This window comes from Chaetomium tenue, assembly GCF_020726465.1.
Source record: "Chaetomium tenue strain MPI-SDFR-AT-0079 chromosome Unknown F5144scaffold_5, whole genome shotgun sequence".
NCBI lineage: Eukaryota > Fungi > Ascomycota > Sordariomycetes > Sordariales > Chaetomiaceae > Chaetomium > Chaetomium tenue.
Window position 1 is genome coordinate 3,951,239 of NW_027117333.1, and position 24,504 is coordinate 3,975,742.

The 24,504-nt window shown below is 55.7% G+C and overlaps 7 protein-coding genes across 7 annotated transcripts; 2 read left to right on the top strand and 5 right to left on the bottom strand.

The window, feature by feature from the left end:
• Window positions 1-889: 889 nt before the first annotated feature.
• Window positions 890-3,402, bottom strand: F5144DRAFT_631756 (ABC1 family-domain-containing protein). The gene is made up of 3 exons (XM_066792466.1): window positions 2,372-3,402; window positions 1,793-2,310; window positions 890-1,737 (listed from the first exon to the last, which is right to left on the bottom strand). Exons 1-3 carry the CDS (start codon window positions 3,229-3,231, stop codon window positions 1,037-1,039), a joined length of 2,079 nt encoding a protein of 692 aa, XP_066642036.1. The 5' UTR covers window positions 3,232-3,402; the 3' UTR covers window positions 890-1,036.
• A 2,427-nt stretch (window positions 3,403-5,829) lies between these two features.
• F5144DRAFT_594609 (uncharacterized protein) lies at window positions 5,830-8,038 on the top strand (the record flags this gene model as incomplete). The annotated part of the gene is made up of 5 exons (XM_066790598.1): window positions 5,830-5,895; window positions 5,945-7,163; window positions 7,332-7,470; window positions 7,578-7,682; window positions 7,801-8,038. 5 exons carry the CDS (start codon window positions 5,830-5,832, stop codon window positions 8,036-8,038), a joined length of 1,767 nt encoding a protein of 588 aa, XP_066642037.1.
• Window positions 8,039-8,511: 473 nt separating this feature from the next.
• F5144DRAFT_622494 (uncharacterized protein) lies at window positions 8,512-10,425 on the bottom strand (the record flags this gene model as incomplete). The annotated part of the gene is made up of 1 exon (XM_066792104.1): window positions 8,512-10,425. The coding sequence occupies one exon, from the start codon at window positions 10,423-10,425 to the stop codon at window positions 8,812-8,814; it is 1,614 nt and encodes a 537-aa protein (XP_066642038.1). The 3' UTR covers window positions 8,512-8,811.
• Window positions 10,426-13,496: 3,071 nt separating this feature from the next.
• On the top strand, window positions 13,497-14,794 carry F5144DRAFT_594611 (uncharacterized protein; the record flags this gene model as incomplete). Its single annotated transcript, XM_066790599.1, has 3 exons — window positions 13,497-13,631; window positions 13,864-14,159; window positions 14,278-14,794. The coding sequence occupies 3 exons, from the start codon at window positions 13,497-13,499 to the stop codon at window positions 14,792-14,794; spliced, it is 948 nt and encodes a 315-aa protein (XP_066642039.1).
• A 928-nt stretch (window positions 14,795-15,722) lies between these two features.
• F5144DRAFT_493381 (uncharacterized protein) lies at window positions 15,723-17,065 on the bottom strand (the record flags this gene model as incomplete). Its single annotated transcript, XM_066785970.1, has 2 exons — window positions 15,723-16,674; window positions 16,758-17,065. 2 exons carry the CDS (start codon window positions 17,063-17,065, stop codon window positions 15,723-15,725), a joined length of 1,260 nt encoding a protein of 419 aa, XP_066642040.1.
• A 428-nt stretch (window positions 17,066-17,493) lies between these two features.
• Window positions 17,494-21,049, bottom strand: F5144DRAFT_319680 (adaptin N terminal region-domain-containing protein). Its single transcript, XM_066784028.1, has 5 exons — window positions 20,861-21,049; window positions 20,476-20,786; window positions 19,096-20,410; window positions 18,217-19,035; window positions 17,494-18,155 (listed from the first exon to the last, which is right to left on the bottom strand). The coding sequence occupies exons 1-5, from the start codon at window positions 20,934-20,936 to the stop codon at window positions 17,923-17,925; spliced, it is 2,754 nt and encodes a 917-aa protein (XP_066642041.1). The 5' UTR covers window positions 20,937-21,049; the 3' UTR covers window positions 17,494-17,922.
• An 84-nt stretch (window positions 21,050-21,133) lies between these two features.
• F5144DRAFT_579709 (uncharacterized protein) lies at window positions 21,134-24,375 on the bottom strand. The gene is made up of 4 exons (XM_066789337.1): window positions 23,736-24,375; window positions 22,658-23,684; window positions 21,900-22,604; window positions 21,134-21,824 (listed from the first exon to the last, which is right to left on the bottom strand). The coding sequence occupies exons 1-4, from the start codon at window positions 24,214-24,216 to the stop codon at window positions 21,527-21,529; spliced, it is 2,511 nt and encodes an 836-aa protein (XP_066642042.1). The 5' UTR covers window positions 24,217-24,375; the 3' UTR covers window positions 21,134-21,526.
• Between the last annotated feature and the right edge of the window lie 129 nt (window positions 24,376-24,504).

Sequence of the window (24,504 nt, forward strand, 5' to 3'; positions counted from 1 at the left end):
CTTTCTCTTCTGCCGGCGAGACGCGCCGACCGGGTCTTCGGGAGCACTCGACGGCGACCCATTCTCGGCCGTCGCAACTCGTTCTCGGCTTCATACAAAGTATAGCCAGCATTGTCCACTGCGATGTGTGCGCGTGTTGCCGAAACCTCGATCAACCTATAAGACATGCTTCCCCACAAACCTGGTGATGGGTGCTTTCTTTTAGTCTGGATCACGCCACCTAACACAGCGAAAGCGAGAACCCGATATCCGAAGTCCCACAAGCCACGTGCAAGCATCCACCTTGTGAAATCGCTAAGGGGAGAAACAGCCAAGTGCGGGTTCATGGTGACCTGGAATTGAGCTCAAGGGATTCATTAGCAACATGGGGCCGTATTTCTTCCATGCTGTTTCCCGGTTACACAGTAGTTCCTGAGAGTCTGATGATGATTGAAAACGGCATCCGACATCGAAAAAGTTGAAACATCCAATTTCAGCAGTCTGGACTGGGGTTGTTGGGTGGGGTCGCGGAATTTGGGTTTGGTGTGTTTCAACGGAAATTGCCCCACATACGAACGCCAATCGATGCATCCTGCATGCGCCTGCAAGTCGGGTTTAATCACGACGAGAGCAAATGGAATGACAGGTCACAAAACACCAAGCACCTTCGTGTCGATGCGGGATCCCGGGCGCTAGTTCAACGATTTCAGGGGTGATAAAAAACCTCCATACTGTGTACATAATTATCAGGTTTGTACATACCTCCCCTGCAAGTTGATGTCCGGAGAAACCCCTGGAAAGGCGAAGGTATTGTGTATGAAGTAGACGTAGACACCTCGCGGTGTATTCGTAGATGCCAACCTAGGTAGGTAGTTGGGTACAGTACGAAAGGAGAAGAGATGCGATGGTAGGACGTGTAAAGACATTAATAGCCGTCTCGAATAAACACCAAGGGTATCCATCTATGCGTCTAAATCTAGCGCTTGCGATTTTTAATGTACAGGAGAGTGTTGTACAGAAGAGTGTGAGGAGATCGCCTTCTCTTCTCAATTCACCCCTACCCCTCAAAAACATTATGCTGGAGCTCGACGCCAAACTCTTGGGCCACACTCTTCAGCCTCGCCTCGACCTCGTCCTCCAAACCACCGCTCCGGCCAAACAGCTGCTTCAGCCTAAAAAAGTAGAAGGCGATGTCCGACATGAATAACACCGCCTTGAACAGGAGATGTTGCCAGACGTTGGCCACTCTCTGCCTCAACGGCAGGTTCCGGTCCTGGAACAGCGACCGGCTAGCCCACTCGCCCATCATCTTGATCCTGTTGACCGGAGAGCCCATGTAGGCGTTGTTGCCTTGCACGATGCGCATGTTCCTTCCGATGAAGATGAGCTCTTTCGGCCACTTATCTTCGTCAGCCAGCACGTCGCGGATACCCTGCTTCATCCGCCTCTGCATCTCATAGTGCTTCTGGCTTGCCGTCTTGCTGTCATCCAGCGCACCCAACATTCCCCTCTGCAGCTGCTGGTCGCCGCCTTCGTAGGGGCGTAGAAGCGTGGCCGACGCAAAAAGATCGGCGGCTTTGATACCCCACTCCTTGGTGATCTCACCGATCTTCTTGTTGTCGAATGTCATTAGGGCTTTCCAGAAGGTGCCGTACTCGTGCCGAAACTTGTCACTCATGTAGACATACAGTCCGTGATCAATCAGTACCAGCTCCGGTAACCCGTTCGGTAACCGCCGGATGAAGATGTTGCCAGGGTCTGATCAGGTGTGTTAGCGGGGGCGGTATTGAAAGAAAGGTGGTTGGAAACCTACGGGGGTCGCAGTGGACAACACCCCACTTGAAGATCTGCGCCGAAAACAAATCGATCATGGTCGTCATGACCTCTTTCGTAGAAACGCCCAGTCCGCCCTTCCCACGGCGCCCCTTCCATTCTGTGCGTTCCGGCTTCAGATTCTGACTATGCGGGTTCTCGCGCAGCTCCCGGCGAATCGCGTCCATGTCTGGGGGATCCAACTGGGCACCGTGTACCCCCATCGAAGCTTTGCCATAACCCCCCAGCCAAGGCCGAGTGAGAGAATCTTTGTCCCATAGCCTGATACCTTCAATCCACTCAGTAGTAAGGACTCGCTTGGAGCTCAGCTCGGGGTACACGGGTGGTACGTATACCCTCCCGCGTAGACTGGGCTCCTTGCTGACAAGCTCGCGCATGACCTCGGAGTTCTTCGCCTCGTTCTCAAAATCGGTCTCGAGCATCAACCGTTCCGTGATGAACGGCACCAAGGAATATAGCGGCAGGTCGAACCACCATGTATAAACCTTAGTGACGACCCTGGCAACACACCTGTTAGCAGACACCCCGCAGTAACAGTAGAAGCAGCAGCAGCACTCACTTAAACGCCCATAGATCCCACCCGATCTGCTTTGCGATCTCCGGTTTCTGGATCTTGATAGCCACCTCCCTCCCGTCGGCCAATCTTGCCCAATGTACCTGCGCCACTGACGCGCTGGCCCGCGCGGTGCGCTCCATGACACCCTTCCCCTCCACGCCAGCAAAACTGACGCCAAACACCTCCTCAACACTCCGACCACCAAAATCATCCCGTATCACCTTCTCCACCGCCTTCCACTCGTCCTGCGGCGCATCATCAAACATGCGCGCAAACATGGCCTGGAACTCCGGCGGCAGCACAGCGCTCTGCATGGCAATGGCCTGCCCAATCTTCAAATACAACCCCCCATTCTCGCGCAGCAGATCAGACAGGCGCTCGGCGCTGCGGCGGTGCAGTTCGGGAATGCTACCGGCGAACAAAGGCTCCGGGCGGAAGTTGAGCTTGTAGTCGGCGGCGACCAGCAGGCCCATGCCGAACGTGCGCAGCGACCGCACGATCCCGGACGCGTACACCTGCCGGTCTGCCAGGTAGCCCGCACCGAGGAGGGCGGAGGCGATTATTAGGCGCCGGCCCCAGCGCCGGGTGTGTCGGAAGCTGCGGGCGGCGCGCGGCGCGCCGAGCGAGGCGGGCGAGGGGGGGCGGAGGGGTTCGAAGGGCCCCGAGGAGGGGCCGATGGATCGGCGGGGGGGAGCTGTCGAGAGGAGGCGGCGGGTGGAGGGGGTGTGGGTTGGTGCGGCGGCGGTGCGCCGGGCGGTTGTCGGGAGTGTGGGTGTGCAGCGGGCGCATCTCCGGATCGGGATCGCTAGGCGGAACGGCGAAAGCGGTCGGCGGCTTGCGCCGGCCATGCCGAGACGCCACATGTTGGCTGGCGGCGAGGGACGGTTAGGTAAGTGCGCAGGTGATGTTTTGCATAATTCAATCCATTGTGTTAGATTATTTGGCGAGAACAAAAAAAGGCTGCAAACGGAAAGAGTGAGATTTATTAACGAACAGACAGAAGAGTCTCGATCCTTTCTGCGTCCCGCTGACGACAGCAGATCGGGCCCGCATTTTGCCGCTTCGGCCGATCCCCACCGCGGATTCTCCGAGGCTGATCGGGGTTTAACAACCGGGCGAACTCGGTGATAACCATCAAATGTTTTCCCGACCTTAGGTACCTGTTATCGGTAGCATCAACGCCGCTCTTTCCGTATTAATGTTCTCCAAAAAGAACTTCTGCAGACCACCTCTCGACAGTTCCCCAAGGACCCAGGAACTTCGATTGCACCGGCAGACCGTACGATAACCAGGAAGATGCGGACTTTGCTAACGGTAATAGCAAGTGGAATGGCCGGATCAGCTCCTGGCGCTGCTCTTAGACACTTCAGAGGCTACCGGTGGCTGTTGTAGTGTTGCTCCGTACTCGCAAGTATCTCGCCTCTTCTTCTGTTTGTTGGTCTGTAAACTTGATACAACTCCCTTAGGAAGCAAGCAATAAGGAGAGCGACCTTTACGCAGCACTTGAACTCGAAGAAGTACGAACAGCTGCTCAGCTTTAAGTTTGATTGTTGTCTCATAGGTGATCACTAGAATCGATCAAACATCTCCCACATGCTGGCGCTTCCCAGCCATCAATAGTCTTTAATTCCCACTTCAGTGGCCCTCATTACCCTCAGCACGAAAAAAAACTAAGCGAAGCCCCTCGTTACAACACCCTGCCCCGCCTGCCAGCGTCAAACTTGAAGTTTATGCGTCTGACGGTCTGAGTAGACCTGAGACCACCCCACAACAGGGGTCCCTCGGCCCTGGGCGATCTGCTCTTGAATCTTGAAACCATGGAAGTCGAGGAACAACAACGTTACCGTAATATGTACAGATTGCATACGGTGTTACGCCATCTGGGGCTAATGTCTTCTTTGTCAACGCAGACACGGCCCAGCTGCACGGGATAGCCAACGGGGACGTGCAGTTGGCTGCCAATTTTTTTTAAATCTTTTTTTTAAGATTGATTGACCGTTTAAGCCGGGACTTGTGTGTCACGTATGTAATATAAATGACACTACGGTGTGAGTCGGTCTCGGCTGTATCTGTGATTTTGGAATTGAACCTGAATTAATGGGAGGGTTGAGGATGAAAGGTGACGCCGGGAACTTCTATACTCATCGCCACTTGCCATCACAGTCAGTGTTGTGGGAGGTGGGCTCGGAAGCTGCTTCTCCTCATGCATGCGAATTTGTGTTTAGCGTGCGGGACCTCGGTCTTGATTTGGTGGTTGGAATGGACAAGTACCCACCTACCATGTGCGAGGGATGCGGAATCACGCGCATCATGATCTCTCTCTGCTTTGCATGAGTAGCGCGGCCGCTCTCGTGTGGGCTCAAATATCAGCAAACCAATGTTTTCAACACCACCACGTTGTATGTCCATACTGCTAGTACGTGGACTTGAGTATTGATTGTAAAATACATACTAGGAGTCCGGTACATACACAATGCTTGTTTGATCTTGAAAGTGGGGGTAGCGCTTGGCGCATGGATGGAATGACGGGTGGATGTTCCGATCGTCTCTTTAGGCTGCTCCGCATCGCTCATCTCGTTAAGCCTCAACGGTATAACTAAGGTACTGTGTGTCTGGTTCTTACGAATCAATTCGTTATCGTGTATGATATTTTTACAGTAGTAAACAATAGGCGAGAGACGACGATTTGACGATTTAGAGCTTAGACCGACAAGGCTGGTTTTGATACTTCGTCAAGAGATGATGCAACGCAAGCCAGTGTTGTCGCGAGCAGCGTGTGGCTGAGCTTTGCGGGGCAGTTTCTTAATCTTGGACTCCATTTCAGGGCCATCCAAGACGATTCGATGATTGGGCCAGTGGAGTCCCATGCGAAGCATTTCAAGCCAAGAGCTGCAACGGACGCATGGGCCCCAGGCCCGCCTCGCTCGTTTCCCCACAGTTCCCTGTTTCCCTGTAATCAGTACCCCTAACCAGCATTTCCCACTTCGATTCGCCCTGGCATTGCGCAAGCACACTCTGGTCTTCAATCACACCACTAGAGCGCCGCATCGCATGTGCAGAGCGTCACTCCCCGCCAGCATTCCTTTTTCGGGGGAACGTCGATTGACCGAACGAGCATCAACAATGGTTTAACTCGGACCGGCGCTGCATTTCTAGGCCGCCGCCCACAACCGAACTAATAAATCGATCCATCCATCAATCAATCGCGACACGCCGAGCCAAGCACACCACCACCACCCTCGCTCCTTTCCCATGTTTCCCACAATTCGTATCTGTCCTACTCCCATTCTACGCCCAGTCCTTATGGTGCTTCGATAAGACGGCAGCATCGTTTACGTTCTTCCGGTTCTGGACGACCGGGCACCTCTTCTCAAGCAGCCGCGTCTCGAGGACGCCGGCCCCAAACTCGACAAACTTCTTCGACTCCGTCCCACGGTCGCCCATTGTGAGCCCTGGCCACCATGTTGCGCCCCGCGACACCGTTGTCGGTGCTGCTATTTGCAGCCTTCGTTCTCATTTTACTCTCGGTTCTATCGACCCCCATTATCAGTGCTATCCCCCTGGGTAGCTGGGAAGGAATCGACTTTGGCGTCTTTGGGTATTGCACCCAGAATGGCTGTACCCCAATTGAGATCGGCTACGATGTCCGTGAGTGTAAACCCCATCCGATGCTTGCGTTTATCAACACAAGACTTATCCGCATATCCAGGACCTCTGCACGCCGAGGGCTTCTCCCTCAACGCTTCAACCCGTTCCACTCTTTCCAGCCTTCTCATTGTTCACCCGGTCGCGGGCCTCTTAACTCTCATCATGTTCGTCCTCGCTGTAATCGCCCACTTCCACAGCCCCTCCCATTCCCCCAGGTACTTACTTGTGCTGTTCATTGTGGGCATTCTTAACTTCCTGGTTTGCCTCTTGAGCTTCCTCGTCGATGTCCTGCTCTTCGTGCCCCACATCGCCTGGGGTTCGTACGTCGTTCTCGCCGCCACAATCCTGGTTGCCTTGAGCGGCTTGGTCTCGTGCGCCATGCGGAGGACTGTTGTCGGCAGGAAGGCAAGGCAAAAGCGGATTGCCGAAAACGCAGAGATGAGTGGCGAGAATTACTACAATCGTCAAGCCCAGGTTTCGACTGCTCCCGTCCCCAGCTCGTCCGCCCTCCACCCAACAGTTCCTCTTGTCAGCGGCGCAAACGGCAGGGGGGATGCGCTGCCAGAATTTGCCTCGTATGAAAAGAAGGATGATCAGAGCAGCGATGAGAGAATCCCCCTCACTGCCGCCAGAAGCCGGTCGAGTAGGTCGCCGGGCACCTTCAACACCGACCAATCTACCTACGTAAACGATTCGGCCAACCAAGCCGAGATGGCGACCTTGCGTTCCATGTCAACCACGCCTGGCGCCCGCGATCAGTACGGAAACCCCCTCCCGCCACAAGACGGATATCCCATGAGGTCAGGTTCCGTTGAGCGCATGGGTTCGCCGCCGCGCGGTCCTCTGCCTCCAGGTGCTTACCGAGGGCGTGGTGGATACCCGGGCCCTGGTAGGGGCGGTTACAACGGTTACGGTCCTCCTCCGGGAGGCCGCGGCGGTTATGGTCCTCCAGGGCGTGGGGGTTACGGACCCCCGGGTGGCAGAGGAGGTTATGGCCCCCCTCCTCGTGGTTACGGCGGCCCTATGCGCGGCGGGCGCACTCCGCCCCCACCTAGCTATCAGGGCCAGTATGACAGGAGAGGCTCCCCTGCTGGCACCAATCAATATGGCTCTAGACGGCCATCTCCTGGTCCGCCATCCGCGCCTGGTTATATGAATCAGTCAGTGTCCAACGTCTCATCCAGCGGATATGAAGCATACAACCCCAGCAGAGACGAACTCCCTCGGGCAGAGTCCCCTCCTCCCTTACCGGGCATCGATGACGGAATCCAGCCAGGCCAAGCAATAGAGATGGATGCGGCAGGTCGTAGCCCAGCGAGTGCACCCCAAGGGTTTGGGCAGTTCAACATTCGGGACAGCGATTCTGATGTTGCTGGGATGCTGGCGCTGCAGCAAGCGAGGACCTCGGGCGCGGATCGTCATATGAGCGATACCAGCAGGTACAGCCAAGAAGAGTAAGCTGGTTCCCGGTCTACGCCACTTCTTGTGTGTTTCACTCCCAACTAACTTGCAATCCGTAGAAACGCCGCCTATGTACCGCCGAGGCAGGCGTGGAACCAAGATGGCAGGAATTCCCCTCGCGTAGCTTCGCCGCTGAACACACGCCGCCCAGCAGAACTTGCATCGCAAGGAAGCCCCCCGCCCCCGCCGCCGGCAGCGCTCGCTGGTGAGTACTACGAAGACGTGGACCCCCGCTTCGCCGAACCTCCTCCGGCCAAGAAACCAGTACCTGCCCCTATCCAAACGACTAACTCCTACGAGGATATTCCCCAAGGCTCCCGCAGCCCGGCGGAATCTGAGCGCTCCACCTTCACCTCCATCTCCCAGCGGGGCATCAACCCCCGCTGGAACCCACCGGTGCCACCACCTCCGGCGCCAGGGAGCTACGGCGTCGGCGGCGGTGCCGGTGGTGGAGGCAACCCGATGGTCCCCCGGCGCCCCGTCAACCGCACCGACATCCTACTCAACTCCAACCCGGACTTCGAGCTCCCCAGCCGCGGCGCCGGGCCGTCCAGGTCCTAGGTGGTTATGGTACCCGACTGCGCCTACCCGGCGAGGGCGTTTCCAAGCCAGGGCGGGTGAAGTGGGTTTGACCAAAGAAAAAAAAGGAAAAGGAAAGTAATCTCTGTTTCACCGCGCTACTGCATCATGGCATAACGGCGCCCACACCATCTGTGTCTCTCTGGCGAAGGGCTTGTATATCGCTTTGCTTTCTTTCTACTCCTTCGCCACGTATATAGATACCACCTTCTTGTGATACACTACACTTCGATTCAAATTTAAGCCTCTTGTAATTTATGGCTCGATTCACTCCTGCGTTCCTGCGTGAAGTCTACTCGAGCGCCGAGGATGATTCTTAGGAAATTCGAACGTTGAAGTGCCGACAAACCCAACGGAACCAAGCCACAACCTCGACATACACATCGAGAAGATGAGTCAAGGATATAAGAAGGGTGAGATGATTAAGCTACGCGTTCCTACTGTACAAAATCTGCGCGGGATTAACTTGATTCTGCGTTATTGAGCCAAAAACCGTCCAAGCAGTGGCGCTGCTTCTCCAAAGCAATTGTCCTGCTCGCCGCCAATATCAGTCCAAAGCATAAATATCCGCCGATGCTGGCTCGCACCGATATCTTCCTTGTCCTCTTCCAAATATCAAATGATGACCCACACCCCTCGTAACAAATGCCCATGACCTGCTTACTGTTGCGATATGTTAAGCCTAGGCAACGGGAACGCCCCTTTAAATATCGGGATGGGCGGTTGAATGCGCCAACGTAAAGGAGTGGACACTCTCAGTACCCCCGCCTCACTTTTTTGGGGATCTTCCTTCTCTTGAAGTAGTCGTCCTTCGGCTTGCTGAAAAAGCTCGTGTTGCCCTCGTCCGTGGCGTCCACCAAGCTGTCGTCTGCCTTGGTAAAACTGCTGGGCCATCCGTTCAGTCCCGAAACTCCAGACTCGCTCTTTTCCTTGTAAGACAGCAAAGTGGCAAGTGCCATATTGACCAGCGGCTTTGCGGCATCGGCCTCGTCCATCTTGTCAACCTCGTCGACACTCAGAATCGGCGGTTGGACTTTGCCATCGGCCCCCAGTCTCTCAATGTGGCTCCCGCGGAGCCGCTCACGCTCCTCGCCAATGACGCCGACTTTGTTCTCCAAGCAGCGATAGTTGTGGTCACGTACGATTTGCTCCAGATTTTTGACCAGTCCCTCTGTGCCGGCGTAGAAGTTGCGGTTGATCTTGGCCATGCGTTCCGAGAAGCTCTCCTGCATAAATCTGTCCTCGGGAACTGGGTACTTTGTGGCCCAATCATCACCCACGGGCCTGTGTCGTCCATCGTAACTCGATGGAAACCCACTCGGAAAGTACTGCTTGATCCTCTCAGGCGGGAGCGTATCGTAGACCTTCCGTCTGGCTCCGTCTAGCGCCTCGGTAGATGTGTCAAAGGGACCCAGTGCTGGGATGGCCCCAAAACCAGCAATCTCAGAAGAGTTGCGAGAGACATAGCCTTGATAATTCTCGTCAAAAGGCGATTGTGATCCTCGAGTTGAGCTATTGGTTCCATCATCGTCATCAAAAGCGGCCAGGATATTGGCCTCGTGATTGTATTGGAAACCAATTGGTGATCTAGGTTGGTACAAGGTCGGTGGCACCTGGTCCTCGGTGCGGAGGGACCTGGACGCGGCGTCTAGCGTCGTCGGTTTGAACGCTCGCTGGCCAGGCGGGCCCGCTTTCAACGGCTGAGGCGGGCCTATAGCCGGCCTCGTGTTATACGTGTTGAAGAAGCGGTCCTTGAACATATCTGGAGTTGTAGACGGGAGCGAGGAAGGAGTCCCCGGACGGTTGGGGCCGACATTAGCAGCGCGAGCTCTTGCCAGCGTGTTCTGGGCAGCCTTCTGCATGGGGTTTGGGTACGACGCTAGGTTGGTAAGCCCCTTGACAGTGATTCGCGACGTCAATGTGTCCTCGGCGGCAACGCTGTCATTGCTTTCGAAGTCGGTTGGGGAGGGGAGGTTCCCCGACCGAACGCTCGGCATCGACATGTCGAATTCGGTAAGCGCGGTGTTCTCCCGCTCTGCAACCGGGGTGGATGCTCGATCGTAATTCTGCTGCAGGGGCGAGTACTGTCGCAGGATGGATGCCGTAGATGGGGGCGAAGGGGGAGCTTGATCCTCGATTGGTAACGCCGACAACAACTCGTCGGGAAAGTTCATGAAGGTACCACCAGAGGGGGATCGGACTGGCTGAGGGTACCGGCGGGTTCTCGGGCGGCGAGTCGGCGGCTGGAGTGGTGTTGTGCCTTTCGGATTGTACACCGATCCAACAGTCGTATAGGTAGGAGGTTTATTTGCCCCTATTCCTGTTGATAGGCCTGTCGCCAAGTCAGATAAAAGGGACGCAGGATACATTTAAGAGAAGTAGCCTAGGTGCGTATGCATCCTTCATAGGATAGGGCCAAGGAAGGAGGCGAAGGAGCGGGGTGCAGTTGTGGGAAAGGAGAAGGGGGGATGGCCGATGGAAGTAGCGGCGCCTGAGACTAGGACTGTTCCTTGGAGGCGATGATGGAGTGCTCGATGCCAACTCTGTACGGGCCGGTCGTTGGCGACGGGAGGAACGCGAGTGCCAGCATAAGGTAGTGAGAAGCCAAGGGCGGAGGAGCGACAAACAAAAGAGATGGCAAGCAGGAGGCCCCAGGGAAAGCATACTTACTGTTTGAATCAGAATGTAGACGTTCGTTACTGCGGCCATAAGGCTGCAGCGGACGCGAATTGCCGCGAAACATGGCTTGAACTGGAGGGTGGTTATGGGTTGAACCGCCCGTTCTTGCCAGTGAGGTGGCCTCGTCAGACTCAAGAACCAGCGGAGTTAGAAGGTACAACCTGGGAAACAAGCGCAGTAAAAACGGAACATACCCAAGCCGGTATACGGAGTCAAGTATCAGGGCGAACAGGAATTGCCCTTCCACTCTGCGCACAGAGCTGGTGATAACCGGGAGTAAATTTCTGAAAGTTTCAATTGCACGCGATCCTCTCGGTAGATTATCCAGAGGGGAGTTGGCAGGAACAGTGAAAAAGTTCGAGAGAGCTGCAATGCAAGCGAGCTCCTTCCCCCTTTTGTACGTGGCTCTTTCCTAAGACTGAGTTCGGATCATAAACGAAGCCGGTCAGTGACAACAGTTTGCCGGCATTGCGCAATCACAAAGGGAAGTGCATTTACAACCCACCTATCAGGTATGAAGAAAACTAAGGAAGGAATCTCCATGGGCTTTGCCCCGGCTTAAAGTTTGTGGGAGACTACAGATGGAACAACTTGGTTGGGTACTGGCGAGGCAAGAACATCTGGGGCAGCCCCCGACGCGCTGGCCCTCTTGCCGGAACAACACCTGACAACCTCAGGTAATTTTTGCTACCTAAGGTAAGGTACCTACCTGATATTCTCTTTGAGACTGAAGGTGTAATTCTCGTATGGAACTAAAAGAGAACAGGCAGCCAGGTCGTTGTTTTCAGAACTCAAAGCTTGTTAGACAACCGCAAACCTGAAAGCGTTTCCATCAAACCCAAATATGGTAACTCGATGCACAAATATTTGGGTCGACCATCGCCTGTAAAAAAAAAAAAACCAATAAAAAAACCCCAAAAAGATGATCGAAGAATGCTTGTTTAACTTACCTTGCTTGAAAGTTGGACGTAAGTCTAAGGAAGTTGTCGCGTCGAAGCCTGCTTTAACATATTGAAACTGACCAAGGAGCCTGGGCCTCAACCTTGGATGATGAAGTGCAGTGGAAAAGGGGTCACATTGTTACGGCATACTTGCTTTAAACGCGAATATCAGCATCACGAAGATAAACGCCGTGTTTTTTTTTTTTTGAAGACACATCAGATGCGCAGTCCGAGACCAGTTTTCGGGACTGGCGTCGTGGGCATTATTAACCCAGCACACCCAGTTACGGGACTTTGCGGCTTAACTATTGTATCAACACATTGTTCTACTTGGGTAACGGTAGGTTGGGCATAGGAAATTTTCTGAGCCCCTTAGTGCCCTCAGGGGTAAGATGTTGTGATGTTTGTCTCTGGCCTGTTGTCAAGACAACATAGGAATGGCCCAGTTACCCGATTGGCCTTGACAGCGGTAGTTTGACCAGGTCGGTTCGCTCAGGGGGGAAGCCCGGGGTCCCAAGTAACTAGGTAGTGATGGAGGCTTGTATGTTGTCAGCGGAACTGGTCTGACAAACTCCATGATCATGGCCAGCCCTTGCCAAGACTGTCGTCGATAGGGGGCGAGGCAGCACAATGCACGACGAGTAAGACCGAGGTGAGCTTGATGGGCTATTGGACTGGCTACTCAACGGTAGCTTGGTGGCACAAGCTTTCACAGTTCGTCATGTCCCCGAAGGGCTGGCGGGCGGCGTCCCGATTCGCCTGGCACTTCTGGAACTTCTGGAGGGCGTCGGACGACAGAGTAGGCCACGTGCTCGTCTGCATCTCGCTTGCCCCTCGTCAAATACCATCAGATCTGGTGCCGCTGGTGTCTGCATGCTTGAGGCGCAGCACGACACTGGCATGCCTCAAGGGGTCACTCCGTCTGTTGAACATCTCTGGCTCAAAGTGATTGACCTACCGATTGCTGTGAGGAATCCCGCTTGTAACACACAGCCTGGAAACCCCCTCCATCGCTGTACTGTGTATGGACATACTTGGCTGGGCTGGCTCTGCATGTTCAGTGAACGGAACCTCCCGTCAGCATCGGGGCAAAAACCTGCTTGTATTGGCAGCCTCCCTAGCTGTTAGGAAGGTTTGAAGGTTATTCGTCCGGGTCTTGTGGTTCGGAGAGGCTCGAGCCGGGCGTTCACCGGCTGACTAGGCTTGCGGGCTCAGCTCACTCTTTCTTCCTGTCCACGGGTCTGTGCAGCGGGCACGGAGAGCAAGCCGCCGGTCCGAGGTTCGAACGCAATCGGATGTTTGGCAGGGTCCTGTCCTGGAGACTGCCCGACTGCACGCTCGTTGGGTGGAATGGAAAACATACCTTCCAGGTTACGTGTCTCGAATGGTTCTCACATCAGCTCCCTAGTCCATTAGTTACATAGCTAGCGAAACTGCGCATCGAATGTCTCAATGGATCGAGTCCACCAGCGCGATCCAAAGTGGCATGGGGATCGGAATGGTTGCTTCGTGCGCAGATCATCAATAACGGTGTGGGACCGCTGCGGGCCTTCCAGAACTGGCTTGATGCCGCGCGCCAGGGCGAGGCTGCTGTTGTTGTGGGGCTCCCCGCCCCAAACCTCTCCCCTGGAAAGCCTGGGCAGCCTAAAGCTTCACCGGTCCCCGTGCTGACTGACTGCCTCCGCCCTGACCCCAAGAAGACACACCTAAGAATTCCGCTCGTCTCGTCTGAACCAGGCTTCAACAGTCGCCCCTCCCGTACCTCCACCACCTGCTCGTTCAGCAGAAAGCAGAAAGAGAAACAACTCGACGCAGTAGCCATGGACTACTCGCACACTGCATTTTTCCCGGGCGCTCCGCCTTACCAGTTCATGGGAGCAGCAACTCAAGTTCCTCTGACGCCCTCGCATTCCAACTCGGTAGCTTCGGAAGACTACAACAACACATCGTCTCCGGTAGGTTACGTCTCCTGGCCTCTGCAGCAGAACCGTAGCCGGACGGGGAAAGGAGGGACTGTTTTGGTCAAGAGAAAGAGCCTATCTTTGAGCTTTTATACTCGCCAGCAGTCGATTGGGGCCGTTCCTTTCGTTGCCTTACTAGGCTGCGAGACTCCGCATTTTGATCGCTGCGAGTGGCAGTAGCGCGCATCCGATTGCGGGACGAGAAGCTTACACAATCATTACTCAGGAAATCTTTGACCAGTATCCGAACGGGATACCTCCTGAACAGTTCCAGAACTTCGATGGTTATGTGCAGTTCAATCATGGTCAAGCTTTCCCGGGCCCGCCCACGCCGCCGGGGCAGCTTCCGGTGCATGCCTCAGTACCCCCGGTGAATGGCGCTGTTCACCAAGCTGGTCCCACATCCGAGATCCTCTCCGTCTCGAAACTCGAGGCAGAGGAGAATCGCAGACAGGCTTCGAACTCGGAAGACGACGATTTGACCCCTGCTCAATCGAGGCGCAAGGCCCAGAACCGTGCAGCGTATGTGGCACTTCCCACCAACCCCCCCTCTCTCGCCCTCCCCCTTGATCCCCCTTCTAGTCGTGCGTACGCTCGTCTAGGTAGTCCTGCACCCCGGGCTCGCTAATGGTTTCTGCAGTCAACGTGCATTCCGGGAGCGCAAGGAACGCCATGTCAAGGACCTCGAGAGCCGGCTCAACGAGCTGGAGCAGGCACAGACCGAAGCCATGTCCGAGAATGAGCGACTGAAGCGCGATCTTCAAAAGATGGAGACGGAGAACGAGATTTTGCGGGCCACGTCGATGGTGGCTCCCAGCTCGGGGTCCCCCGCGGCCGCCGCACCGACAACGACGGGGCCGATGACGTATAACCCCACCGACTTTTACAGCAACGTCCTACAGGGCCATGCCAACAAGTCGCCTAGCCACAGGGTCGTCACCAGCGAGAAGGGGGAGCGCCTCCTCGCCGCCGGGGCGACGTGGGAAGTCATCATCAACCATGAGCTCTTCAAGCGTGGGCTCGTCGACGTGAGCGCCGTCAGCGAGCGGTTGAAGCCCCAAGCCAAATGCGACGGACAGGGGCCGGTTTTCGAAGAGAGCGCCATCCTCGAGGCTATCAAGCTCAGTGTCGAAGAGAATAGCGACGAGCTGATATAAACGGGTATGAACTCGGCACCAGAGTTCTACTGGCGTCGGCCTCGTCCGCAAAGACGAATCGTGAAAACGATCCCCACAGACGGCACTCCCGACGACGCGACGACGACCACGACGACACGACTATGATGACGGGCTAGTTATCGTACCATTCGCAGTAACTTCCCCATTCAGACGCTCATGGCGCCACTGGGCAGCCCACTCGCTTGGTTACCTAGGTATATTGTGGCTTTTTTTTTTTTTGGGTATTATGCATTAGGCGTTTTGGATATGCGGTTTTCAACGTGGATGCATGGTTTGCGATGGGTTCCTCTCTCAGGTCTCGGGTATTCAACGAGCGAGCACCAAAATTGAACGCTTCGTACCCTTCCACTTGTGTATTGTGTGGGAGAGGGACGGGGTGAAGTAAAATCCTCTACGTCTTTTGGGAGGATTCTTGGCTTCAACTCCAGGACATGATTAGCTGGGGGGTATTATAGTTCACAATCAACATTCTCACCGAGCACACGCATAGTACAGCCTACCTTGGAAGCGTTATCCGTGACTTTCATCCCATTATTAGCTATATGTGTGATAAGCTATTAGTTTGCCGACGTCTACGAGATAGGTAAGGAGAGCAAGGTGAACCCTAAAAAAACGCCGCCCGTCGGGATATCTTGCTGAAGACGACCCTTTCCCACTCCATACCGTCCGTCCCTGCCTGCTATGCTGATTCCAAAACCACTGTGCACACTGTCCAGCGCCCGAGCCGTGTTTTAACACTTCCGGTCTTCACTGCTCGGTCTCCCACCTCTCTCGTACGTGCCATTACAGCTAGCCTCGCAGCCAGCTTCTTATCGTCGTCTTCGTCATAATACAAAAAATGGTTCTGTTCTCGTCCCAAGAACCGGGATAGCAGTGGTGTCATAGGTGTTTGCGTGCGGCCGCCTTCTTACTGCTTCTTCTTATCCGCGGTCCCGTCCTGGCCTTCCACCCAGGGATGCTTGATGGTCAGGCACCAGATATCCAGATAGTCACATATCGTAACGATGACGTCCACCACGAAGCTACCGTACACGCCGACGGCCATGCCGAGCATGCAGAACATGAAAGCGACCTGGTACACGCCGTCACCCAGCGCCGAAGGCCACCCCAGCCCGGGGACGGGGCTGTGGCGCAGCAGCACGGGGCCCAGCGAGTCGATGACGCCGCACGAGAGCGGGATGACCATGACGTTCCAGTAGGGGAACGGCAGCTTGACCAGGTGGGCTGTGATCATCTGGCCGACCGAATAGGCGTTGACCATGCCGGCGAAGACGGCGAAGGGGATGAGGTGCCCGTGCAAGATGGTCGGCTGCAGGTACAGGTAGGCGACGATGAAGGCCCACGCGGCGAAGAAGGGCCCCAGCCCGACGAGCGCGTACCGCGACCGGTCGCCCCGCGCCCGCCGCGCCCGGATCACATTGCGCGCCGACTCGACCGTGTTGTACACCAGCACCACTGTGCCCTGCACCATGTACCACTCCGTGAAGGAGAGGTTGTAGACGCAGTCGGGGATAGTGATGCCGGATGCCACCGCCTGCGGGACGCCGACGGTCGCGAGCATGCCCTGGTTCCAGAAGGACGCGCCGCCGAAGAAGCCCGTCAGGAGGTAGACGATGACCACGGTGAGGATGCCCTCGACCGGCCCGTTGACGATGCCCAGGGTGAGCGTCTTGGTGTGGTACTCGTCCCAGGTCTGTACGTAGAAGGTCAGCAGGCTGGCGAAGAGCGTCGCGACTGTCTTCCAGCTCTGGCCCATGTTGGTCGCGCCGGCGAAGAGGAGGACTTCGAGGCAGGTGTTGAGCGCGTCGACGCCGTGGTCGAAGAGCTCGCCGAGCGGGCCGGATTGGTGGGTTCGCCGACTGGAGAGAGACAAGGGCTACTGGTTAGCAAAGGTTTTGCCTTTCTAACGGTAGAGCACCGTCACGCGCGAGGCGTAACCTACGCTTGTGTCCCGTCCACCGCGTCAAAGGTCTGGTAAAGGAACAGCCCGGCCGCCCAGCTGTAGTAGACCCACGTGGGACAGTCCTGGTCCAAGGTCGGGTTATACCACAGCAGCGTCAGGAAGTTGGCGATGACGAACATGAACCCCGTGAGTGTGATAAGGTTTGGCGCCATGCTCATGGGGAAGCACTTGATGACGACATTGGTGTAGAAGGGCTTCAGCACGTAGCGCGACAGAAGCGAGTGGTCGACGGCCGAATACTTGTATTGCCGCAGGTTGGGCAGGTATTCCTGCCGTACGTAGACCATCTTCGCGGGGTTCTACTGGCGTTATCTCGAGCTATCCGTTCGTAGTCACCCGATGTCGCGGTAGGGTGGGAGCAGGCCGGAGGAAGGGCGTGCGGGTGGTCGTTGGCGGGCGACGTTCTGTATACCGGGGTTCGTCGCCAATGTTGACGGATATTTTTGGGGGACCGAGTTGGTGGATAAGATGGAATAAAAATAATGGAGGGGAGGACAGGTGCGGGAGAAAAACAAAGTGGATCGATCGTCAAGGTGCCGATCGGAAGCTTGACTATTTTTCTCTAGACATGGGGGGCTCCGGTTGGGGCCTCTTTGTTCTCGGCATGTCATGCGGCGCGTTCCTTGTTTTCTCGATCTGACGCGGACAGGAAAAAACAAGGCCATTAACTAACGAACTACACTTAGAAAACGGCCATTTCCATCATGACGAGTCAGTTTGACCGCCGCGCTTCGTCTGAACTCCTTCAAAATCCATACACCTCGGAGATTTGTGTCCCTTCTTGTTTGGTCCCAGCTACCTTACTGTGTATGCACATACCTGGTATTTGGTTACCTTAGTTCCCACATCGTCACCATCCCCACTTTTGCATTGACCGCTCCTCACTTCGCTCAGTTTGACAAGGCACGACGGGAGCCTGGATACCAATACCTATCAAGCTTCTTCGACTTGGGACTCTGGACACACAATCGACGGCCAATCACCTTGCTTATCCCCCTGATCAAAAAACCCGACCTGCACGAGTCTATCGGTCTATGCTTGACAAACCGTACACAGAACCCCCGACACCGCGCAACTTGACAAATGCTCTTCAATTTTGTGAACACGGCAAAAACAACAAACAAACGCCATTCGTCCCCCTTCATTAAGCAACCGACGCCACCACCAGGACTGCCACACCCTCCTCCTCGCTCCTCACCGTGATCTTGGTGGTGACACCCGACTTGGAAGAGTAGGCCATCCGCACGTTGGCCACAACCCTGCCGCCGTTGACCGTCTTCCCGAGGAGCTTGAGCGTGTGCGTAGTCTGGTTGACCGGCACGTCTGTGCCTTCCAGCGGCTGGAGCGAGAGTGCCTTCGCTAGCTGTTCGGTCGCCTCTGTGCTGGAGGTTAGCTTGTCTCCGGGAGACGTTGGTACCAATAGCTATATCTGACGTACCTGGTATGCTCTTCATGCCGCTCAGCTGTAATGTCTCCTCCGCCTCTTCTCCCTTGGCGCCGACTTGCTCCCACACGTGAGCGAAGTTGCTAGCGAAGGTCGGGATGACATAATCGCTGCCCGATAGGTCAAAGTCGGAGACTTCGTACTCGTCCTCATACCCGCTCTCCTCGGGCTCGTTGGTTGTGGGATCGATCTCCTTGCTCGTGAACTTGAGGACATTGGAGAAGGTGCTGATGGGCAGAGCACCCTCGCCGTGGACCTTCCGGAACGCCACATACACCTTGCCGGGGACGTCCGTTGCTAGCTTCTCGGCCCGGATAATGAAGACCTCCTCGAGCTCGTCTTCCTCCGATGGCGTGGCCGTCACCGACACGTCCTCTAATACCGTGTCCGGGAGCGTGTTCTTGACTTCATATTGTAGCACAATATGCTCGCTGAAGACGTGCTTGACAACGGCAACCACGTACTCCGTCTCGGCTTCTGTTAGCTCCACCAGCGGTGATGATTTGAGGACACTGCCAAACTCCTTCATCTCCGGGATCTCCATCAGCTCCTGGGCGTACTTCTGCGCCGTTGCCGTAGCAGAAGCGGCTGCTTCAGCGGCCGACGGGGCTGCCTTGGTCGGGCCAACCTTTGGCGGCTTGAGGGACGGGGTGGTAGCAGTAAGCTTCTTCGTCCTGTCCTCAGCATCGGCCTGCTCGCGTGTGACGACCGGGATCTTTGAGATATCGAATGGCGTGTCAAATGCCGACTTGTCGTCTGAGGTGACGTACATGACGAGTTGATGCTCGAAGAATGGAAGAGCGAACATATTGTCTGGAAAAGCCCGTTAGCATACATACTGGCATACTCGGGGAGCATTCAAGGAGTGCTTACCATTCTTGACAAATCTCGTGGCCAACTCATCTTCCTCGTGCATAAGCCTGAGATTGAGGGCCGCGCGGTCACGGACTTCGTCGTCAACATCGTCCAAGCACCGCGTAAGCAAAACGTCTACGCTGCGCTTAACCTCAGGATCCTTCTGGCCTACGCCAAATTTGGCCAGGGCCGTAACAGCAGCCGCACGCACAATGGCATTCTCCAAGACAACCCGATTGTAGATATAGCGGATGTACTTGGTAGGCTGGGATGTCTTGGGGCCCTCCATGCCAAGTAGATGGAGGATGCGGACAGCCAGCTTTGTGAATTCGCAGTCTTCGATGAACTCGCAGAGGTGCGCAAGCGCCTCTTCCTTGGAATCCGGCACAAACTTGATTAGATCAAACATGCTCTCCACCACCGCACGTTTGAAATCGTAACCACCCTCGTCGCGCAGGATACCGCTGAGGAACTGCAGCATACCAGCCTGCTTGCTGGGGAACTTGAGGCAGAGCGTCCGGATCGCCTCGACAATGGTGATCTTGAACTCATCTGTGATCTCAGACATGAAGCCGGAAATCTGTTTCATCAGCCGGTCCACGCTGGCTTCGTTGCCTGTCTTGAGCAGGGTGGTAATGGCAAAGGTGGCAATCGAGCGATTGCTGTTAGAGATAAGAAGCTCGATATCCGGGTTGCAGACATTAACAACGTGCGGCTTGAACGACGCAATGTTGTGCAGGATACGGAGGGCGGCGAATTTGGTGACGGCGCGAGGGGAGCTGAGGAAGAGCTGCAGAACGTGAACGGCCTGCGTCACCTCGGCATCCGTGACGTCTCGCATGTCGCAAATGGCCTTGGCCGCTTCGAAGTTGACCATCTCACTCTTATGCCGAAGCCAACCATCCAGAAGTTGCATCATGGGCTTTCTCAGCTGGTGGTCCTCCTCGGCCAGCTGTGAAGCAAGGCGGACTAGCATGACGATGGCAGCGGGGTTCTTCATCGCACCCGCGGCGCCAAACTGCTGGACCATTTTTACCAGGGCCATCCTGTCGTGCATCCGCATCTGGTACAACAGACCGATCGCGTGGTATTGTGCCATGGTCGAGTTGTTGACCGGGAGGTTACCCGATGATGACGAGAAACCTAGGGAAAATCCGCTTGACGATTTTGAGCTCGCGGCTGCCTCTTGGGTCTCGCTCTGCCACCGCTTGACGACATCGCGGGCGATCGGGAGAAGATGGTAGGATGACACCAGGGCGGAAGATGAAACTGAGGGGTTCTTGTCGACGATCGCAGTCTTCATGACACGCTCGATGGATTGTACTGTGGTCGCCTGGAAGTGAAGTCAGCGCCAACTCATTAAACAGGAGCCCCAAACGGTCGGCGGCGCCCTCGTACATCAATAATGCGACACAGCGCCCGGATAGCGTTCGGACGGTAGATGGAGTCGGTACTGCCACCCGTATCCTTCATGATTGTGCTCGTGACCATAATAATATCCTCGGCGGAGTTAGCCAGCTCCTTAATGACCAGGTGGACCATCTGTCGCAGGCTGGCATCTTTGTTCTGGAAAAGCTTCGAGATGCCGAAGAATAGTGTGGTGGCTTCGGTGGTAGGGAACTTCTCGCCCGTGTAGAGGAGGAGGGCGATCTTGGTGAGAAGGACGCGGCATCTTCGCGGCTGGATCGGAGAACTGTTGAACAGTCGAGCTGCGGACGGGCAATATTGGCTGCAATTAGTTGCTGCTCTCGTCGCCTGCGCGGGGGGTTGCGGATCTGCTCACCCTCTTGGAAAACCTGAGTCCGGTCGATTTTGACCAGACTGCCGTCTGCGTCCTCGTCCTTCTTCCCGTAGCTCATGGTGGGCAGAGTGACGCGGGTGGCGCTGGGGATATGGGAAAGTCGGGCTCAAGCAGTGTGAAGCTGTGTGGAATCCCAACTCGCGACGTTGCCAATTCAATGCTCGGGCTGCCTGCCAATGGGGGTCTCCCCACAACAGGGGTCAGCGCTGGTGCACGGCCCATCAGTGGTTCAGGTGCTGGTGGGGGGGCAGGTCACCTGAAAAGTCACATGGAATCCCATCGCTGAACCACGTTCCTACCTACTGCAGTACGAATACATGTTCCTACAACTCGCGACAAAAAAGAAAAGAAGCCTCCATTATTCCGTTGGCTACACCTACAAAACCGACTCGCGTAATTTGTGCATCGCACGTTCCTCGACCAATTCGTGTGTTGCCCCGATGAACCATTCAGCGTCAGTTAAAGGCAAAGTCCCTGGGCGTCGAGAGGTGCCCCCCCCCAATAGCTAAACGTCGGCCCGTATACTCATAGCGAACCATGAATTAGGTACTGGTTAGACTGCAGCGAGAACGAAGAAAAGCGAAAACCTGCACCAAAACTTCCAAGATATTCCATCTTCCGGCCAATAGCCAAACCCTTGAAACAAGCTTACGCAGCAGCGATCTGCTCCGGCACTGCCTGTTGGGGTTCTTGCTGGGGTTCTGATTCGGGCTGCTGCTGCTGCTGCTGCTGCTGCTCAGGCTGGACGTCGGCCGGCGGAAGCGGATCTAAGAGGGCGGCCGGTGCCGCAGCCATATCCTCCCTGAACTCCGTATTGACGGGTTGTCCATTCTCGTCAACATCGTCTTCTTTTCGGTCCGGGTTCTTGCCGACGGCCTTGACCGCGTCTTTCTCCTTCTTGCCGAGGACAACAAGGTCAAAGCCTCGGGGAAGGAGCGTATCGGTTCTGCGTTGTTGCCACACGTTAGCGAATGCCCAATAGTAGTAAGAAACGATAAAAAAGGGTGGCGGAATGGCTCACTTCAGAAAGTCTTGCTTCAACAGCCGCGCCTTGTCGCGGAGCGCCTGCTGATCACGAGGACGCTCAAAGGGAATGGTGCCCGCCTTAATTTCCTTTTCGATGGTGCTCCACTTGCACTGGTAGGTATTAACTGCCTTGACAAGCAGGATGATATCCCGGCGCACCCATCCAGAGCGAACCTGGGGCTCCTTGACCTTGCGAGCCGCAGCTGTTATCTCCCTCGTCCGCTGCGAGAGGGCATCGAAGTCAGGCTCGTCCTGCGTTCCAGGTAACGGCGGATACTGCGAAACGGCACCCGAAGATGCAAGCGGCGCGGTTCCCGGCGGAGCCGTGGAAGGAGGCCCCATGGTAGCTTCTGGGACCCCGTTCTTCTTCCGCCTCCGCGTCCTCTTTGTTGGCGGTCCGGCCGATGCAGCAGTTTCATCGCCAACTGTTGAGGGCTGGCCCGGAGCCTGTCTCTTCCGGCCTAAGGTTTGAGTAGCTGACTCAGCATAAATGGAGCCGGGCGGCTGAAAGCCGCTCTGCTGGGATGGATCGCCATATCCTAGAGCATGCGAAGGGCTACTGAAGCCCGGCGGATAAGGGATTCGCGGCGCCGGCGGATATGAGCCAGGCGACTGTTCACTATCGCCATAGACGGAGGCTCCCTGCTGTTCTAATTGCTTCAGCATCCGAAGAGAGTTCATGTTGAACGCCGGTTGCACACTAGACAAGGCGGTTAGCAGATTACGAGGCGAGAATAAAGGGAAGCTACATACTCGAGGTCTGCTCGGTCAAACGCTTGGCCCATTGTGTCAGCCTCGAGCTGCGACCGAATCTGCGAATCGGCCCTTGAGGCGGTATTAGAGTGTATGGACTCTTGCTGGAGTAGGAATTTAACGCTTTCGAAACAGCCTTTGGCAAAGCTTCGTAGGTTTTCAACAAAATCCGATGGAGGATACAACGTTTCGAACTGACTGAGGTCGAGGTCGTCGCCGTTAACCTCTTGATCGGGCAGCATCTTGCAAATGGAGCCGAAGCGGGTCGGAATAGCATTACGATCCCTAGCCAGCGCAGCCACCTCGGAATCGGCCGGTGCGATAGGCTTGAGCTGGAGGCCGTCGTTATTGTTTCCCAGAAAAGCCTCGATCGATTCAGGAGACACATCACCGTCGCACCAGATTCTCGCAACCTCCAAACGGGGGTGGAAGGGCGCGGAGCCGTCCTTAAGGAGCTCCTTTAGACGCTGGATAGTTAGTTGCGTCCGAATCATCAGGGTCTGCTCGATGATCTGCTGGTTCATCGCGTTGTCTGCGTTGACGGAACCTTCGCCTATGAAAGAGCCGGGGAAATCCGACTCCAACGCCTGTAGCAGTGGCAGCGACAACGGGTCTGCATGGTTGCGCGGGGTGATGCTATCGAAGAGCATGACGAGGTTGGCCGCCGAGACGACTCTGACAACCTTGTACCAGGGCAAAGACGCCCTTTCCAGCCGCATCACATCGGTGACGAAAGCCGGGTCCACGACCGGGTCACTATCATCCCGTACGTAGTAAGTACGGTATGCTTCAAAGGCCTTCTTAAAGCCATCCCGTTCCGCGTCCCAGATCTCTTGGTCAACCTGTTCGCTGCAAAGCTGCGTGAAGAAGTCATCCGCAGCGGTGAACAGACGCGACAGCATTGCATTCATAAGCCTCGCCCTCGCCGCTTCGCGGCCAGGCGTATCATTAGTGGAAGAGATACCAGATGTAACGCTGCCAGGTGGTCCGAAAACGAGACCTGAAGCCGGCCTCTGCAGTGCGGTGCCTAGAAGATGCGAATTAGAATGGCTCATCCTGGCTGGGAAGCTATACGTACTCTGACTCGGGGGTTCTAGTTGCGACGAGAACGCGTCCGTGACAGCCTTACTTCTAATGCTAGTGCTTTCTGAAGTGCGGCGCGCGTTCCGGTGGGGAAAAGGAGGTCCGGCCGGTCCACGCAGGTTCTTAGCACTGGGGATAGGCGGGGGATTCATGCCGGCATCCTGCGAGCCCGAGATGGCTGGATCGATGACTTCATTATACAGGGCCGCAGATATGGGGTCATCTAGTTGAGGGTCCATCTCGTGCGCCAGTTGCTGTCCATCCTGTGACTGCTGCTGTTCCTGAAGCTGCGGCTGTTCCTGAAGCTGTTGCTGTTCCTGATGCTGCTGCTCAGCGGAATCAGCGTGTTGTTGGGGTTCTTCTGGTTGTGCCACGGCCTGATGTTGTTGCTGGTGGCGCGTGGAGCGGCGACTGGAGCCCGCGGCTGGCTCCTGCGCCGAACGCGCCGGAGGACGGCCTCTACCACGTCCTGACATAGATGCACAATGTTTGAAAGCCGGGAAAATCGCCGCCGGCGATGAAGAGTTCGATGATAACCGCGATGGCACGCGAAGGAAGGTGATAAAAAGGGTTGGGGTTAGGGTTACAATGTCGAAGAGTTGAGGTTGTTTTGAAATTTAAGCTGTTGGCAAAGGGGACGACCCACCAAAAATAATGGTGTTCCATTTCTGCGCGAGTCGTTACTACACGTGACATGACGCCTACATACACAGTATGACCACATCTCACGCCACGTATCCACCCTCAAGTCACCTGTTAAATTA